At 43.6% G+C, this 17,788-nt stretch overlaps 1 protein-coding gene across 3 annotated transcripts in view; it reads right to left on the bottom strand.

The window, feature by feature from the left end:
* Positions 1 to 1,882: 1,882 nt before the first annotated feature.
* Positions 1,883 to 17,788, bottom strand: part of GRIN3A (glutamate ionotropic receptor NMDA type subunit 3A) — a 155,201-nt gene continuing 139,295 nt past the window's right edge. Inside the window, exons 7-9 of one of the 3 annotated variants that reach the window (XM_030829877.2) lie at positions 12,428 to 12,592; positions 10,989 to 11,065; positions 1,883 to 6,504 (exon numbers count right to left, since the gene is read on the bottom strand). In XM_030829877.2, the coding sequence (XP_030685737.1) occupies positions 6,165 to 6,504; positions 10,989 to 11,065; positions 12,428 to 12,592 (582 nt within the window). In that variant the 3' untranslated portion in view covers positions 1,883 to 6,164. Of the gene's footprint in view, positions 6,505 to 10,988; positions 11,066 to 12,427; positions 12,593 to 13,409; positions 13,465 to 17,788 lie in introns of those variants that run through there. The other 2 variants (XM_060300679.1, XM_060300681.1) reach the window with 2 other exon arrangements.

The raw sequence follows: 17,788 nt of genomic DNA, 5'->3' as shown, positions 1-17,788 counted from the left end.
ATAAAGAAATTGAGAGGTCAATTTTTCTTTCTTCTACATTTTCTTTCTAGGAAAAACAAGACTGACATTTTCTTTGGAATCTAGGCCATATGTGTTTATCTGTGTCTGTCTGTCTCTAAGTCCACCTGTCCCTGTTAAATGATGCCACGGCCAAGTCATTCCAGAACATCAAAAGGTTAACTTCATTTGCTCACTGCCCTACAAACAAATGCATGTGAATGACAGCCAGGTCCACCTAGTGGTGAGGATCCCGATCTTTTCACAAATCCATTTTCAGCTTAAAATCCTTGAATGGTTCCTGTAGTCTTTGGGATACAAATCCAATTTAGCACAGTGATCTTGTCTCTGCTTTTCTCTTTCCAGGCCTGATAGCTTGCTACCCACCTTGTGCTTTATGTTTCTGTCATATTGTACTATTTGATGTTCCTAAGTGCCTTGATTGCCATAGTTTCCCAACTCCAGAACTGCACGTGCTGGTTTTTTTTTTTTTTAACCTGGGATGCCTATTACCCTCCACTCGATTTCTCCACTGCACACTACACACACACACACACGCGCACACACACACACACACACACACACACACACAGAGGAAAAAGGGAAAAAGTGTCTTCTTTGCTCCCGTAGTACCTGATGTGCATTTCTTTATCAGAGTACACGCCACATTTTTTTCCCAGTTTGTGTCTCCCCACTAGACTGAGCTCCATGGGATCAGCATCTGCTTTATGTCTTTCTATCTCCAGCAGCCAGCCCAATGCCTGGCTCAGAATAAGCATCTAAAAAATGAATGACTTAATGATGCTCAACAGACTTTGGTAAGTTGGTGGTTGAACTAGGTTATACAGTAGGTCTATATTTTTGTAGTATTTGATTTGGGTATATGCCACAAGATTGTGTGGGAAGAATGCATCCATCCAGCTAGCAGATTCATGACAGCAAGTTTTCCAGCAGCTAATCGCAAAACGCCTGAGACTGCAGGACTGCTGAGTGATTTGCAGCTGTGTTTGCACCAGTTCTTGGTTGGACTAGAAAGCAAAAAGATGCCTGAAACAGTATTTCTGTGCTACTCAAGGGCTGCAGTGTGGAGTTCAGTGGACCATGGCAGGTGCAGTTACCACGTGAGCTTTCTGTGGAGCTGGGGACCAGGCTGAGGCATGGGCAGGAGGCAGTATGGCAGAAAGACTAGAGAGGGGGAGGGTTAGAGGAAGAAGGGGAAGTTGTAAGGAGATAATCAGTATTCTGACAACATAGTATGGTTGTTCTGGAATTGCACTGCTTGCGTATGAATCTCTGCCACTACTCTTGTTAGCTGTGGGACTGTGGGCAGCTCACATAATCCCCTGACCCTTAGTCTTTCCATCTATAAACTAGAGGTCCAGCTTATCTACTCTAGACTAGGTCTAGAGTACCGATCTCACAGAATTTTAATGGAGATTAAATGAGATCACAGTTACTAAAATAGGTGCTCAATAAGTGTCAGCTATTATATATAGTAGTATCAGTTTACAGGTTGTGAAAAGGACAGACGAGAAGGTCCTTGAGGTTAAAGACCATGCCCATCTTATGATGGTCTCCAGCACTTGGCACATAAATATAAATTCTTTAACAAATGTTTGTTGAATTACTAAATGAGGTGGTTGGAGCAGAGTTTTTAGAGATCTCTTAATAGTGTGGCTTTTCCTAGAATGTCTCAGACGAAGCTATTTCAGTTTAACTGCATGATGCCAGGGCTCTGAGTTTGCTCAGCACGTTTTGTGTCGCTTTGGACTATACCAAAGAAGTAAGCATAAGTCACAGCATCACTGGGTCTCCTGTTAGGAAGGGGCTGGTATCATGTCAACATTTGAGTCCCCAAAGACAATGCCAGCAGTACATCTGGAAGTGAAGTTTTTATCTCAACATTTATTCCACAGTCATAGAAACTGAAAATGGAAAAGGCCTGAGGACATCTAGTCCATCCACGTGGTTGTACAAGAAAAGTGGCTGGAGCAAAACAGCCTGTTCACCTCATGCTCACAAGACAGCGTTTCAGTTCTTCCTGGAACGGAGCAATTGCAAACACATTAAAGTGAAGACACAATGCAAACACTTTACAAACCTTAAGAAAATACTTACAGGTACGTTATTTTCATAAAACGATTAGGAACTAAACTTAAAGAATGAGGGAATCCTGGATTAGATGGATGTGGGTGGGTGAAGAAAGGAATAAGTGAACAGTGCAGAGTGAAGTGGTTTTGATGACTAGAAAGCAGTTCCTTCTGAAGACTGGATGGATTTTCTGGTTTGCCTATCAAATATATGAGTTGGGAGGAAGAGAGGCTAATGGTTTCTTTCCCCTTAAGTCTTTATCCATACCGAGGAAGTGGTCACTAGCTCCAAGGCTCTAACAGACCCAGCACCATCACTGAGAAGTCTGTTGCCCAGATGACATAGCTCTGTCCTGCTCAGCAGCTGCTCCACTTACGGCTTATCTGGTTGGCACAGAAGCAGCAGCTCCCATATAAGGTTTGTGCAACAGCAAGATCCGTGGATAATGGAAAGTCACCTCCAGGCACCTTAAAGACCTCGAATGATTGGGTCCATGTGGCTGCCTCACTTGTCTGTCCCAGTCGTTCTTCCAACTTGTCTTCAATTGTTGGAGGGATCCCCCTGCTCCTCCACCTTGGGCATCCACACTCTGGGGCCCTTATTTTCATTATTTACATGAACCAATAGCCCTATCTGTTCCAACTTGCCCAGTCCTACTTTATTATATGCTTCCTGTGCCAGGAATTCCCCCTTGGAAAACAGGGTTGGGGAGTGTGATAGTGGACTTGTCGTGCACCTCATTTCCTAGCATCAGAGCTTGGAAAAAAATGGAGGTCTTTTTTCAGCACTGTGGCTCAGTGGTTAAGAATCCGCCTGCTAATGCAGGGGACATGGGTTCGAGCCCGGGTCCAGGAAGATCCCACATCCCGCAGAGCAACTAAGCCCGTGCGCCACAACTACTGAGCCTGCGCTCTAGAGCCCACGAGCCACAAATACTGAGCCCATGAGCCACAACTACTGAAGTCCGTGCGCCTAGAGCCTGTGCTCCACAACAAGAGAAGCCACCACAATGACAAGCCGGTGCACCGCAACGAACGGTAGCTCCCACTCGCCGCAACTAGAGAAAGCCCACGCACAGCAATGAAGACCCAACACAGCCAAAAATAAAAATTAAAAAAAAAACATGGAGGTCTTCCTGATCTCATGGAAGAGAAGCCCACAATAGGAGGCAAGGTAGCATCCCTTATCTCCTTCTTTACCAGAAAACCACCCTCCACCTGAAGACTTCTCTGATCCTTGTGTTTCTTGAGCCTGAGGGGAGTTGAGAGAACAGAGGTGGAGCAGAACAGGAAGGAAGGTTTTCAAAGGACCCACCATTTCATGAAATCTTTTTACAAAACACAACACACTGTTTCACAAATTGCAAAACACTGTTCAATTACCATTCCTACTTAACATGAAGACTGCATCATTTCAACACAAGCGATTATGCTTTGTTTTTCTTTGTCCAGAACATGGGGGCATTTCAAGCAATGCTGACGGCAGTAAGCCTGCTTTCAGCTCCTGCTGCTTCTGGCCACCTCCTGGCCGCAGTTTTGGCCAGGTAGTTCCTCAGAAGGTATTCGAGGAGCCATGCCCTGGTCATCTACATGTTTGTGGATAGGCAGGGTGACCTGGCATGTTACCACCACTGCTCAGAATGCCTCAGTAGAGAAGCTTAAGGTAAACCTGATATACAAAAATCCAAACTTACAAAACAAATACATTACGGGATAATTAATTGCATTACAAAAGGATTCTTTACAAAAGAAGTCACCTCTGGGTTCCTTTAAATAGCCAACTTCTCAAGTACAGTCAGAATCTGAGCTGAGTTATAAAAAATGTCCAGGTACAACATTAGGAGCATGGCTGTTACGTGAGTTGAGGTACACCTATACGTCAGCCTTCCAGGCTGCGCAGAGGTTAGGGGTGCAGAGCATGATGGCAGAGTCTCTAGAGCATCCTTAGTTGTTGCAGATGGGTGGGGATGGCTAAGGGGCATAATCTTCCAAAGGCAGTTGCAAACCTACTTTTTTGTCTGGGGTGAGAACATGGGAGGATGGGCATTTCAAAGCAGAGCTGTCCTTTCTGTTTCCAGGGATCACTGTTCCCTCATTATTGAACTGTTTCATCTGTGAGGTTGATGAAGTCTAACTTTAGAACCCGTCCACCTCCCTCATCAGAATCTCTAAGCTTATATCCACCCCAGGGTTTTCTCAGACAGCTAATTGCTGGAGTCTTATCTAATTGCAGCTTAAAGTGTTATCTTTCCTTGGGGGACTGGGCAGCTCTTGGTGGAAATGCAGGGACTGCATCCAAAAGTAGGGGAAGAAATTTTGTGATTGAGGAGCCTTCCCAGTGATCTGTAGCTTACAGAGCACGGTGCTTGGCACGGTGCTGAGAACTCTGTAGGCCTTCAAACTGACTGGGGTGGAGCAAAGATGATAAGCAACTGAGAAGATAAAGCAATTAATTGATAGACAAGAAAGTCTAGTCCTACATGGTGTCCTGGGGTGGGCGTGGCTGTGTGGACCGTGAATCATCAGGTGTGTGCTGAAGCCTTTTGAGAAACTCTCAAAAAGGCTCTTCTCAATTCTCCCCATGCCTGGAGCAGCCAAATTTCTAGAACAATGTTTCCTGAAGAGTAATTTTTAGGCCGCATGTCAGTCACCTGGGAGTGTTGGTAACAGGTTTCTGAGCCCACATCCACCCCCTTTCCCATCTCATGCAGTCAGCATCCTAATGAGTTCCTAGGTGACTGAGAACTGAAGTTCTATAGTTCACGTATTCCTTTCCCTTTCTGCGTGTCCAAGCCTTTGCACACTGGAAAAGGGATGCCTAGGCAGAGGGGAAACAGCTTACTCATATCAATCTCTTGGGGGCATTAGATGGGGTTTGGGGGAGAATCAGAGGGACCAGTGCCTGTTCACTGGCACAGATGAGGGGGTGTGAGGCTGCAAGACTGACTTGCTAGTGATCCATAGAGAGATGAAAAGCACAGGGCACATTCCTGAATGTTTAAGCTTGTAGTGTTCACAGGCTTGAAGTTCACTTCTGGGATTCCTATAGCTAAGACACAGGTGCCTGCTGATCTGAAAATAGCCAAATATATGGATTGCAGAATATATGGATTGCAGAACATCTTTCCTTAACTCACAGTGCCAGCTCACGTGTCCCGTGCAGGCAATTAGCAGGAATGTCCCAGTTTCATCCTAAGGCCACATCCTTGCCTTGCTTTTCTCACTTTCCTTTCTGAAAGGCACACACTATAGTGGAGATGCTTAATTAGATTAGAAGTACGGGCCTATTCATTCCTTAGCGAAATTGCTTTTCTGGCCCAGAGCTTTCGTTTGAAAAGCATGGTATACATTTTAATGCCTCTTCTGCCTGTGCTCTTTCTGCTCACCACATCCCTGTTCCCTTTCATAGTGGCGTGTAAACATGTTCCTACCAAATGTTAGTCAGGATGATGTTGGAGATCCAGGACCCTTTCAAAAACATGGCTCTTGCCTGATCCAATCAATCCTTGGCCTGCTATGATGTGAATGAGTTCAGTTAAGTTTTCTAAGTACCCACCTTCCTGTCCTAAGTTTCTCTAGCTCTTCCCTGGCTCCCCATTCAGACTGTAGGAACAAATCTACACTGGGGAGTTATAGCAAAAGTCACAACCCTGAATAATCCCGCTCTATACTAAGATTAAAACCAACAACCCAGTAAGACACAGGTATGAGTAACAATTTTATCTCTTGTTGATAGTGCAGAGAAAGGGCTAAAAACCAGAAATGTTACTGTGGCACCAGGTGAAAAGATTAACAGGAGCTGGGGCTGTCTGGTTATTCACAGATCCCTCACACGGTGTTTACTTCTGACTAATGTAAGATTCCTGCTCTGAGGAAGACTCCTACCCTGGAGACCTAGGAATGAGCTTGAGAAGGCTGGCTGCTGCTTTGCAGGCTAGGGAGAGCAGACTTGACCTCTAAGAAGACCCAGACCTCAGCTTCCCCCCACCTTGGTCAGTAGTTACAAAAGAGCATTACAAAGTGTCTTAAGGGCTCAGAAGAAGGCCAGGAACTGAGAAAAGAGAGCAGCGTGGCCACTTAGGGCTCACAAGTCCGATTTGTCCTTTGGTACTCTTCCAGCTCCGTTTTCCTGCTCACAGCCAGCTGCAGCTCTTGCTGGATCACCTGAATCTGCTTCTCCAGCTCTGAGAGCTCCTGCATCACTGAGTTCCGAGCCCCATTTAGGGAGTCTGCTTTCCCATTGGTGGTCAGCGAGGCAGGAAGCTCTCTTCTTCTTGGTGGGAGAGGGATGTCTTGGTGGGTCCGGAGGCTCAGCTGGTTTTGTCCTCCCTCATCACTGAAGATGTATTTTCGTCGATTGTCATGACTCAGATTGGACGTATTCCACACAGTGAGCTGACAGGGTCCCACATTGGACCTAGGAAACCAAGAGACACTTTAGATTGACTTTCTACTCTGCAGCTCTCCCCATCTTTTAGCTATTTCCTTGTGAGTAATACGGAACTGGGTACACAGATAGAGATGCAATCACAAAACCATGGACAGACTGCCTGCTGGAGTGTCAGGGAAATAAAAGGAGCCAATGCAATTCTTTTCAACTGATGTTCAGTGATTCATCAAGTCTCATGCTGTCCTGAAACCGGAATGGGTGTTGCACCTGGAGGGCTGATGGGCCAGGGTATGGCACATTCTTTTATGAAGAACCTTAGATGCTTTTCTATTCTCTTCCTGCCAGTGAGGCTCAGAAAGCCGCACTGACTTGAAACAGTTCATGGCTATGAAGATGATGCTTCAGTAGAAATGAGATTCTGTTTATTCAGCTGCTGGACTCTAAGCATGGTCCTGCTGGTAGATACTCTAATATGACTCATCCTTAGCCCCGCAGGACAACCCTGATGTTTATAGTTGAGTTTGAGGAGAATAAAAGCATACAAGCTGCAGGTTTCAGCCCAAAGTGTCCCAGTATAGGGATGACTTTGTGAGTTGAGAATGACAGTTGAGGTCTGAAGCTTAAAAAAAAAAAAAAAAGACCCAAGAGAGCCTCAAGTTCTTGCTGGAATAATGAAAGTCAAATTGAAATAGATCCTCTTTCAGGATCCTCTTTCAGGCTCGTGTCGAGCCACCTACCACCATCCTTGAGATGGCTGTAGACAGCAAAAGAGTTATTGCTGACCAGGCACAGGAAGAGGGGGTCTGGTTTCTGAAATACACTTTGACAGATGCAATGAGAAGAGCTTCTTGCTATAAGAAGAGATTAGAGCCCTAAGCACATGGCTGCTAATTTCTTCTAGCCTTGTTGAAGGAGAAGGAGGAAGAGGAGGCAGAGGAGGATTATGACCACTTTTGCAATCTACCACAGGGCAAAACAAAATAGAAACACTCTATTAAGTCCTTGTGTCTTTGTTCCCATCCATGTAACTGAATCAAGAATCTATTCCTGGACTCTTACTAATAAGGAGGAGAAGGGAAGGACCTGCAGGGGAGGGGAAAAGGGAGAGATAATTAAGTGTTGATTCAGTTACATGGATAAGAACAAAAACACAAGGACTTAACTAGGGTGATCCTGTTTCATTTTGCCCTGTGTGCATTGCAAAAGTGGTCCTAATCCTTCGTTCTTCCTTTCATCCATATCCCTCTGCAGTGTGACTTAGCAACTCACCCTTATCAAGGGGGATTCCAGGGGAAAGTCTTCTTTCCCTCCCCCTTGAATTTGGCCTGGTCTCATGACTTGTTCTGGCCGATAGAAAGTGGCAGAAGTGGCAGGTGGTGGTTCCGAGTCTTGCACACTTCCACTGCCTCTCTCAGAACCCTACTGCTACAGTGGAACCAGTCCAGACTAGTCGGGTGGTTGATAACAGACCATCGGAGAGAGTCCCCAGTCTTCCCGGTTGACCAGCTGAGGCCATCCTAGACCAGCCAGCCCTCTGCTTCTCCCTCCTTTCTCCAAGCTGGCTGTAGACACAGGAGAAATGTGACCATGATCAGCCAAGTTTGGCCCAAATCAGTAGCCTGCACAGCTGACACATAGATTCATAAGCAACTAGCTGTTGTTTAAAACATTATGAACTGAGATGATTTCTCACACAGCAAAAACTGATTGATACGTGCTCCGAGCCATTAAAACACACGAACACATTCCAAACCACTCTGCAGTTCTTTAACATTTCTCATGGTTTAAGGCCCATATAAATGAGCAGGGAGTACCACAGCCCAGCTTTCCTGTGCCCTGGGCTGGGTAAAAGTTCTATAATGAGCTCACTTACAGCTCCATTGTCTTTACACTGGGTCAAAGGTGTGGATATAATTTTCCTTCTAGCCTTACAGTTCCCTTTAATTCTTCCTTCAAATCTTTTACTATTGAGTTTGAATAATTTCAAAACAATCTTGTTTGTGGCATGTGTTATTTGTGTATATATATATATATATATATGGTTTACAATTTTTGTATATCTTGAGGTGAGAGGAAAGAGAAAAGAGGAGGTGTATTGGAAACCCAGTGGAGTGAAGGACAGACCAAAATTTACATGAAATCACATGTTGAATAAACTAAGGACTATATATATAGTCTTTTGCAATATCTACCTTTTTCCTCTGATTTAAAGAAAAGAGCAAAATCTTTTCATACCATGGCCCATAATTTCCCCAGGCCTTTCCTCAAACCCATATGTTGGTAATTCATTCATTTATCTATTATTTTATTCACTCAATAAATAAGAAACATAGGGGAGGGATGTCAAGTTGCGGCAGATAAAGGTATTTGCATAGATATTCTTCCAAAGAAAAAAAGAGGGAGAGAGTTTTTGAGCCAACAGACCTAACTCTAGGATCATGGAATGATTCATAGTGGGGAAAACCTGGGAGTTAGGCATCAACACATTTTCCTAGAATGTCCAGGCAACCTCAGAAATCAGGCAAATAGAATTAGCCAATCTGGTTTTCTCCAGAGCTTTGTACATATATCTGGGAATATAATATAGAAGAATAAGCAAAAGCTGGCTTCCATGACATACTCTAGGTGGCAGCATCACAAGTGCTCTGATGATTGACATGTGGCTCTGAGCCACCTATGAATGCAAGGTGATAGGTGCTGAATGGCAGATATGGTGTCTAATTGGAGGAAATGAACGTGTTATATTGTTGGCCTCTAGAGTGTTTTGATTGTGGTTTGCAAGCTTTCCTCAGCCTTAGAGTGTAAGGCGACCAGTGAGTTAACTGAATTTAACACTAAAAAGCTTTCACAGGACAATTTTGTAACGCTGAGGTTCAATACTCCACTAGACCATGCAGAAGAGTTGCGACAGCTGTGAGCCCTCAAACACTCACTGCGTTTGAAAGGTTATAGGTGGGTGTTGGGTTGTAGGGAGGTACCACAGGAAACATGGGCCCAATAAGCCATGAGGGTGTGTTGCCTTAGCTCCTTCTCAAAATACGGGATTTCAGAAGGGAATCTGCCAATAAAAATGGATAAGCTGAGTGAAAGATGCATTTGGCTCTGAATTTAGGTGAGAGAAATGCGAATAGGAGTCATCTCACAGTTGGAAATGCGATCACTGGAAGCTCCCTGTTTCTATTATGGCTGGAAAACAAATGCTTTATTATTATGAGATGGTGTCTTTGCTGCTATGTCTTCTTGTGTTCCTCTCTCGTTAAAAATTTATGTTAAAAATAATTATAGAAAAAAATATGTAACACGACATAGAACAGCTGTGACCTGATTGGTCGGCAGCTTGTTGCTGATGGGGCCGCAGTGTGATACAGGAGCACCACAGACCCTGAGGGAGAGGGGGGTGTGCTCCCTGCCTGGAAAGAGAGGCTTTAAGAGATAACGGAAATGATTCTGACAAGCTTGATGCAAATTGCAGAGAAGGGGACTGCAGCAGTCCCCAAGGAGGTAAAAACAATGAAAAAGAATCATGTTTTCCACCCCCTTTTCCTTGTCCTCTATTGTGAATAAGAAGTGTGAGTGTCAGGTTTTAAAATTACCCAGAAAGCCAAGCTTGGAGCTGAGGATCTGCCATAGATGACAGAGTTGCTTGGAGGAAATGCTGTAAACCGAGGCCTCTGGACATAAGAAAGAACCAGGAGGCTGTCTTAGGCAGCATGAAACAGAGGCCAGCCAGGTACTAGACCCAAATACTTCTAACATCTTTAGCCACCATGAATGAGGCAACAGTCTTCCACAGGCTGGATGTGGGGAAGATGCAGAGTTTCAATTTTCAAATGTCAACTATGCATTTAATGCTTGTTGCTTCCTATTAATGAGATGCTCTTTTCTGGGGAGTTTGTAGTAACAGTGCCGGGAAATGGGTTAAACAGAACACGTCTGTTGCATATTTCAAATATTCCTAGAAGTGCTGGAAAGGAGTGGCGAGTGGAAACATGCCAAAGGGGCAATATTGCATGAAACTGCCTGTGGTACTTATGAATTAAGTCTAACTTGTATTTTGTACACAATAATAGCTAAAATAGCTTTGTTTTCAGGGCTTTAGATGTGTTATCTCATTGAATTCTTATAGCATCTCTAGAAAGTAGGTACTCTATTTATCTAATTTTCACGAGTGAGGAAATTGGGGCATAGCGACTCGCCCAAGACCACACATATTGTAAGTGTCAGAGTCAGTATTTGGATCCGGATGCTTGACCTTAGAGATCACACCAGCACTTAAACCACAACATATATTGCCTCTACTGCATTTCAGTGTCCATCTATGTACAGATATGTTTTTTATTTTGTCTGTGCTACTTCTATTTGAGACCACGTATTTTTACTGATGGTGTTTATCAACAACTTGGTCCCGATTTGATTCATTATACATAATTTCCCTTTTGAGCATGAAGTCTCAGTTACATCTCTAAACTTTTAACAAACATAAATGACACCTGGAACCGGCCTCTCCTTACCTCTTTTCCACACGCTTAGTCTTGAAACGCTGCCGCTTTTCCTCCACGAATGATGTGTTTAGTGCTCTATGTAATCTCTGGCAGAAAGAACAGATGCACACACAGAGACTGTTAGAAACACGCAACCAGGGGACAAAGTACCCCCTGAGATTTAATCTCTTCACTACAAACCTAGGCCTCTTTAAACAACTTAACAATGATGACGGAAAAAAGATCAATATTCAGTCCCAAATCTCAAGAGAGCAAAAATTCTAATTATAAGTTATTATTCTACCTGGAGGAAAGAAAAGTAATTTGATGGGAAGCTTAGAAATACTCTGAGTTGTAAAAAGGTATGTGATATAAAGAAGAGTTATCATAACCAACACGTGGCAAAGGGCCTGGCACAATTGCTAAAGGTGAGTCAAAAACTTAAGTCTGACTTCTTAACAGCCAAATCAAAGAAGGTAAGAACTCCTGATTAATTAAATTAATCATGCTAACATACAATGGAGAGGATCAGTTGTCTGCAGAGTCCTCCTTAGGAGACCAATTAGGTCCTAGGATGAAAGTAGGAACAACAGGGTTCACATGTAACCAAACCAATGATAGTGACCTATCTAGAAAAAAAGTACTGTGTTAACAAAGCAGTGAGTCCACATAACAATGCAGGGGGCAAAGGTGGCAGAACTGGCAGCCTCACTACTGAGGAGCTGAGATAGTGCACTGGGAAGTAGGAGGGAGTCGTCGGGAGATCAGGATGGCTCCTCCGGCCTCGCTGGACAACGCGCTGGGGGGCGGGGGCCGGGGGGAACTGCTGCCTTTGCTAGAGCTCCTTCATCGGTAAGAAGCCTTCAGAGTACATTTTGTCTCTCAGTGCCAGTTTCCATCAGGGTGAGATGTGCAAAGGAATACGCTTGAATGGTGGTCTGCCTGACATTTTCAGTTCTGTCCGTAAGTGAGTGTGTAGGTGTCTGGATTACATGAAGGAACTTTGATCCTATGAGCTTGGCCTTGGCACCAGTGGACTTCAAAGCTCTGGACCATTGAAATGCAGTGAGAACAGGGGCTGGTAGGTTCATCTAAAGGGAAATGGACTTCGAGTTCATTTAATGGGTTTCAATTTTGGCGAGAAAAGAGTCTATAGGAAACAAATCTTTCACACCATCTCTTCAGACTGTCACTAAGAGAAGCCAGGTTAAAAGGGATGCTATTCCTTCCACTGTGAGCAACAGTGGACAGTTATATGAAAGGCACGAGCATTATGGGATAGCTTGATTTAAGGGGCAAGTGAATTAATGGGATAGAGGGAACTCCATCTTGTACATTGAGAGTGTCTACACAACCCTGGTTCTCTTGGTAACCTGTCATTTGTCAGTCTGACTTGGGGCCCCGGATTCTCCCATTACTGGGAATTCGGACGTTTAGGAATATTGGAGGAAGATGCCTGTGGCACTCACCTGACTGGTGTGGAGCCAGTATTGCAGCCTAGATTTGTTCTTGATGCGTGGGAGCAGCAGCCTGTACACTATGTGCTCACCAATGGTGGTCAAGATGGAGAGACCAAATCCAACGCACAGCAGCACGAAGAGTCCAGAGAAGTGTTTGATGCCCATTTGCAAAGTCTGTGGCAGAACAGGAAAGGAAAGGCCATGAATGTGTTGCTTCATCTGGTCCCACGATTGTTCACTCTTAGATGCAGATTCTTTTTTGCTGGACCCAAGGAAAGCTGGAGACTGTTCCTCTGCGTGCTCCGCAGACATCACTAAACTACACTCTGAAGGGAATCCATCCAGGACTGAGGGCTGCTGCAGGGCACAATTCCTGGGGTGCTACTCACATACAGTCCTATTGTATGAATGGTTTCTGGAGTCGTGCAGAGGCCCTGCATCTGGACTACCCTATGGTCTCAACAGAGACACAGAGAGATAGACATGGAGAGAGACTGAAAATTGAAACAATTTAATATATCAAAACATTAAATAGTTATCAAGGAAAGAACCTCTCTCAGGGACAGAGAATGAGTAGATTTAAGGGGAAAAGATGATGAGTTCAATAATTTTGACATTTAGATCTGCCAGGGAACATGGAGATCATCTAGTTGAATGTCCTCATTTTAAAGATGAGTAACCTGGGCCAGAGAAGTGAAGGGAATTGAGCCAGGTCACAAAATTAGACAGCCACAGAGGAGAAAGAGAAGGGACCTATTTGTTGATGGCTTACTTTTTATTTTTGCGCCGAGATAGGTATGATAAATGCAATTTATAGTTGAGGAAACTGAAGTTCCTGCAGCATTTAAGTGACAAAGCTGGTCTATAAGTCAATGTTTGTTTAGTAGCTCCAAAGTCTGGGCTCTTTCTACTCTACAACAAAAGAGCAACAACAGCCGTAAATATAATAACTTTAACACCTGTGACAGGCACTTTGCTAAATGATTTACACGAAGTCCTTATGAAATACGTATCATCCAGTCTACGACATCGATGACCAGTCAGTCCTGCAGAAAGAAAGACATTTGATACCTTGAGTGCCTACTATGTGCCAGGCACTCTCCCAAGTACTGGGGGGTGAAGATAGGAGGGTTATTTCCCTGCCTTCAATCAGCTTGAATCTGGGGAGGAAGCAAACATTTATACCCCATGATAAATTGATCCACGCCTCCTGGGTTTTGCAGAGAAGCTGGCTCATGAGATAAGACTTACAGTAAGGGAGGTAGAATGTGGAGGCTCGGGTGGGAAAGTAGCACTCGAAGCTGAGGGAAGCAGAAACAAAGAATGTAACAAAGACATGAACTTCCAGCACAGTGATCTGGGGGCTTGTGAAATAGAGAGCTGTGTTCAGGGGTAGGGTGCAGGAGGCCTGTGTCCTGAGGGAGAAACAGGCCCACACTAGGCAAGCCTAGATTAAGCACCTCACCCAAGATCACACAAACCAATGCTAAGGAGCCTAGGTGTCATTCCTTTGCTGGAGGCTTTTGGTCACCATCATCATCGACAATTATTTAGCACTTAACATGTGGAAGGCACAGTTCTGAGCTCTTTATCAATGTAGCAATTTGCTTAATCTTCCTAAGGACCTATGAGAGAGGTACTGTTACTACCTCCATTTTACAGGTGAGGAAACTTAGGAACAAAAGAATGAAGTGACTTGTCCAAGGTCACATAACTAGTAAAGGTCAGAGCTGGAGTTCACACCCAGGTAGTCTGGCTCCAGAGCCTACACTCTTAACCACCTCATTTGACTGACATGAGTGATCCTCCCATCCTCTTGATGGGTCTTCCTTTCTTTCATTCTCCCCACCTCTACCCCCAGTTCTGGAGAAGCAGCCATTTGGGATGGCTCAGACATGGCTAGACCTCCGTGGTATGCCAGGAAGTCTATCTGGGGGCCCAGACTCAGAGGCAGAGTTTGGAGATTTCAGTCTTTGGGGGAGCCTGGGTCATGGAATCTCTTTTCCTCCATGACACTACTTCTGGCCGTGGCTCTGGACCAAAGATGGGTGCTAGGATCCCTGAAGAAGAAAAGACTAGAGGTGAGCAGGGGCATAGAATATGCACCAGGTTTAGGAGACTGGGACACAGGCAGGAAAACTAGAAGACACCTGAGAATGAGGGAGGAAGCCCAGCCTTAGGGAACAAGAAATGCTGGTCTAGGAAATGTGAGAGGTGTATCAGACCCTGAAGGCTACTCGGGTACGAGGGCTTTTCCTGGGACATCTCTGTACAAGTGGTGACCAACCTGACCTCCAGAAAGTATACACAAATGTGTTTGAAAACATCCCTTGGCCTGGGCCTGTTGTAATGTGTACAGGATACGGCTATTACAGAAGGATTCAATTACTACTGCTGTGGATGAAGAATGCACTGGGGAAATTAATTTTGGACTTTAACACTAACAGCATCAAACACTCAGCAAAACACTAAACAGACTGGTGTTGCTTTCTTATAAGGTGCTGCCAAGATGAAGAAGAAAAATGTAACTTACAGTGAATCGTCCTGCTTTTAAAAGCATGATGTTCCCTCTGTTATTTTGTGCATAACAGTAATTAGTCTCATTTTCCTCTTATTATCCCAATAACAAAGAGGCTGTATTCAGTTTATTTTATACATTTCTTTCTTTAAATTTCTGTTGTTTACATCCACATGCTAACAGACTAATAGAAGTAGTTGCTGTGTTTTTTTTAATTGGACATCTGTGTGCCAGACACCATATATGCATATTATGATCTTATAATAACATTGTAAGTTAAGTATTATTATCCCTATTTTACATTTGAGGAAACTGAGGCTCATTAACTACCATACCCAAGATCATACAAGCTAATAAATGGGGAAGCCAGGCTATGGATCCAGGATTGTCTGATGCCAAAGCCCGCACTGCCTTCAAGCGAACACCATTCACAGGTACCCCTTGCTATCTGAACTCTGACTATTCCCTGTTACAACTTGCAAAAAATTTTATTCAGAACTCACCATCTGAATAGAAAACACTATAATCTGCCTTTGGGCACCAATGAAAATGGTTATACCGTGTCTGGGTCTCAGTGATAAGATGTACCGCTGCAGTTGTAATTCAGCTGTCCTTCCCCTAGGACCACACTACTTCAATGTGTTATGCATTACATATGTGCATCAGCCCCACATTATCAAGTGAAAACTTTTTGTCTGATAGAGTGGAACTTGCTCAACTTGACATTTATCACTTGTCAGAGGAAGAAGAGGAGCAATGAATATTCAATGTCAATCTTTAAAATAAATTTAAGTGATGCAGACAAAATAATGACTGCAGGTGCAAGTGACAGGAGCAGAAACATCACATTCAGAAATGCAATCACAGCCCAGTCTCATGTTGTCAAGAGCTGTATTAATGGAAGCAAAGTAATGCAAACAGACATAAGTTTTTTATTTTCTTCATCCCATTACTTTATCCCATTTGATAGCTCACAGCCACACACGTCTGGAGTCTCAAGAGCCAAGGAGAGAAGACTGTCCCAGGATTTAGCCACAGGCAAATCTCAGGCATTTATGGCTTCACTTAGTCCTTCACAGGCTCACTCTAGCCCATCCAATCTCACTCCATTAACTCTTTAATCAATACGTAACCACTCAAAAAATTGTCTTGCTTGCTTATTTTATTTTGCTAAATGTTATTTATACTTGTTATATTTCTTTAACATTTTATTTTATTGTTCATTTACATTAATATATATCCACTGTACTGTGGTGGGAAAGCATACTCTGTGTTATGCACACATGAATAACCACTGATCAAGCATTGAAGAACTGGTGTTTTAAATGCTTCATATTATGCAGAAATCATTGGTGGATTGTCATATATAACAATCCATGCATTGTGCATTAGATATTAAACACTAATAAATGTCTAAGAATGTTTTAGTGATATTTAGGGAAACTGTTTGGGCTTTTTGGATGAGGTGGGAAGGCTTTATTGTTCATCTCATACAAGATAACAGAAAGGACTCCTACCATCTGGAAATTTACCAGCCAACATATTTCCAGGAACAGACTAGATTCAGATAAAGGGTGATGCCTGTACTATCAAAGGTTCTGATTGGTCTCTGCCTAGATCATCAGTGACATGTAGAGGCCAAGACCACCAATTTTGTTGCTGCTAAACCCTCCTTTGCATCTTCCTCAGATGTGGACCCTTGAAACATCTGACAGCTGGTTAGATAACTGACTAGGTTCTGAAAACTCCAGCAAGAAATGCAGTTAAAGTATTTCAGTCATCATTTGCCTCAGATGTTACTGGTTAAATCTTATGATCTAAGCCTCCCTGGCCCCCACTCCACATCACCCACTCCACAGCAGCTACCCATTTTCTCTGATCCTCTAAAGAGTCTGTAATCGTTGCTTTCAATTCCTCTCCTAGATACTTGGAAGCAGGATGAGGAGCAAGCAAATGCTGTTTCTAATTTCGAAGACATGATCTCCTTTTTTTTTTTTTAACACCCCACTATTTTGCCCAGAAGAGAAAGTAGCTCAATAAAATTTGGCAGACTCGTTGTGTCTGTACATATAGCCCTTTGTCTGGGTGGGAGGACGGGCACAGAAGTTGGAGACCTCCACCTGCATGAGGTGCGGGCTCCAGAGGTACCAAGGACAGCTATCGCGGGAGAGAGTTTGCCTGGGTGGAGACAATGGGGTAAGATTGTGCGATGTAATCATGTGGGATTTCTAAAAAATTGTAACAACAATCATGAAAAGGGATAAAGAAAATATTCACTCATAGAATCTGAAACTTTCTCATCAATGAAGACTGAAAGACTGAAAGATTACATTCAACAAAAGAAACAAAAAATGATTTGCAAAATCCAGGGAGACACTGCATGAGTGAAGTTAACAGTGCTCACACATTTGGATAAGAAAATAATCTAGATGGACAGTAAAATTAGGGTCCGCAGGAACTTCCCATCACATCCCTGGTCCTGGGGGCTGTGGCACCTCTGTCTCTTCTAACCTGGAATCTGCTTAACAGCTCCTCAATATGGCACAGCCCAGGTTGCTGAGGAGATGCCCCCTTTCTGTTCCTTGTGCTCCCAGAGCCCCCGCCCCTTCTAGGTTTGGGAAACCATCTTTTAGCCTTGGACCTGGTGCTGAATGTGCTACATTATCTCCACTGTGCGGTCTTTTGAAAAGTCTTAATTTATTAATAAAATAACACAGAAAAATATTTGTAAAAATTAAATTTGAGGTGATTACCATTATCCTTTTACTATATACTTTCAATTCTTCATTTTCTCCTCTGAACTACAACCATATGCACATATATTTTCCAGAGTTGTAAACTCTGTTATATGT

The sequence above is a fragment of the Globicephala melas genome, chromosome 6 (assembly GCF_963455315.2).
Source record: "Globicephala melas chromosome 6, mGloMel1.2, whole genome shotgun sequence".
Lineage (NCBI taxonomy): Eukaryota > Metazoa > Chordata > Mammalia > Artiodactyla > Delphinidae > Globicephala > Globicephala melas.
Note: the sequence above shows the minus strand (reverse complement) of the source record. Positions and strands in the feature narration are given on the sequence as shown.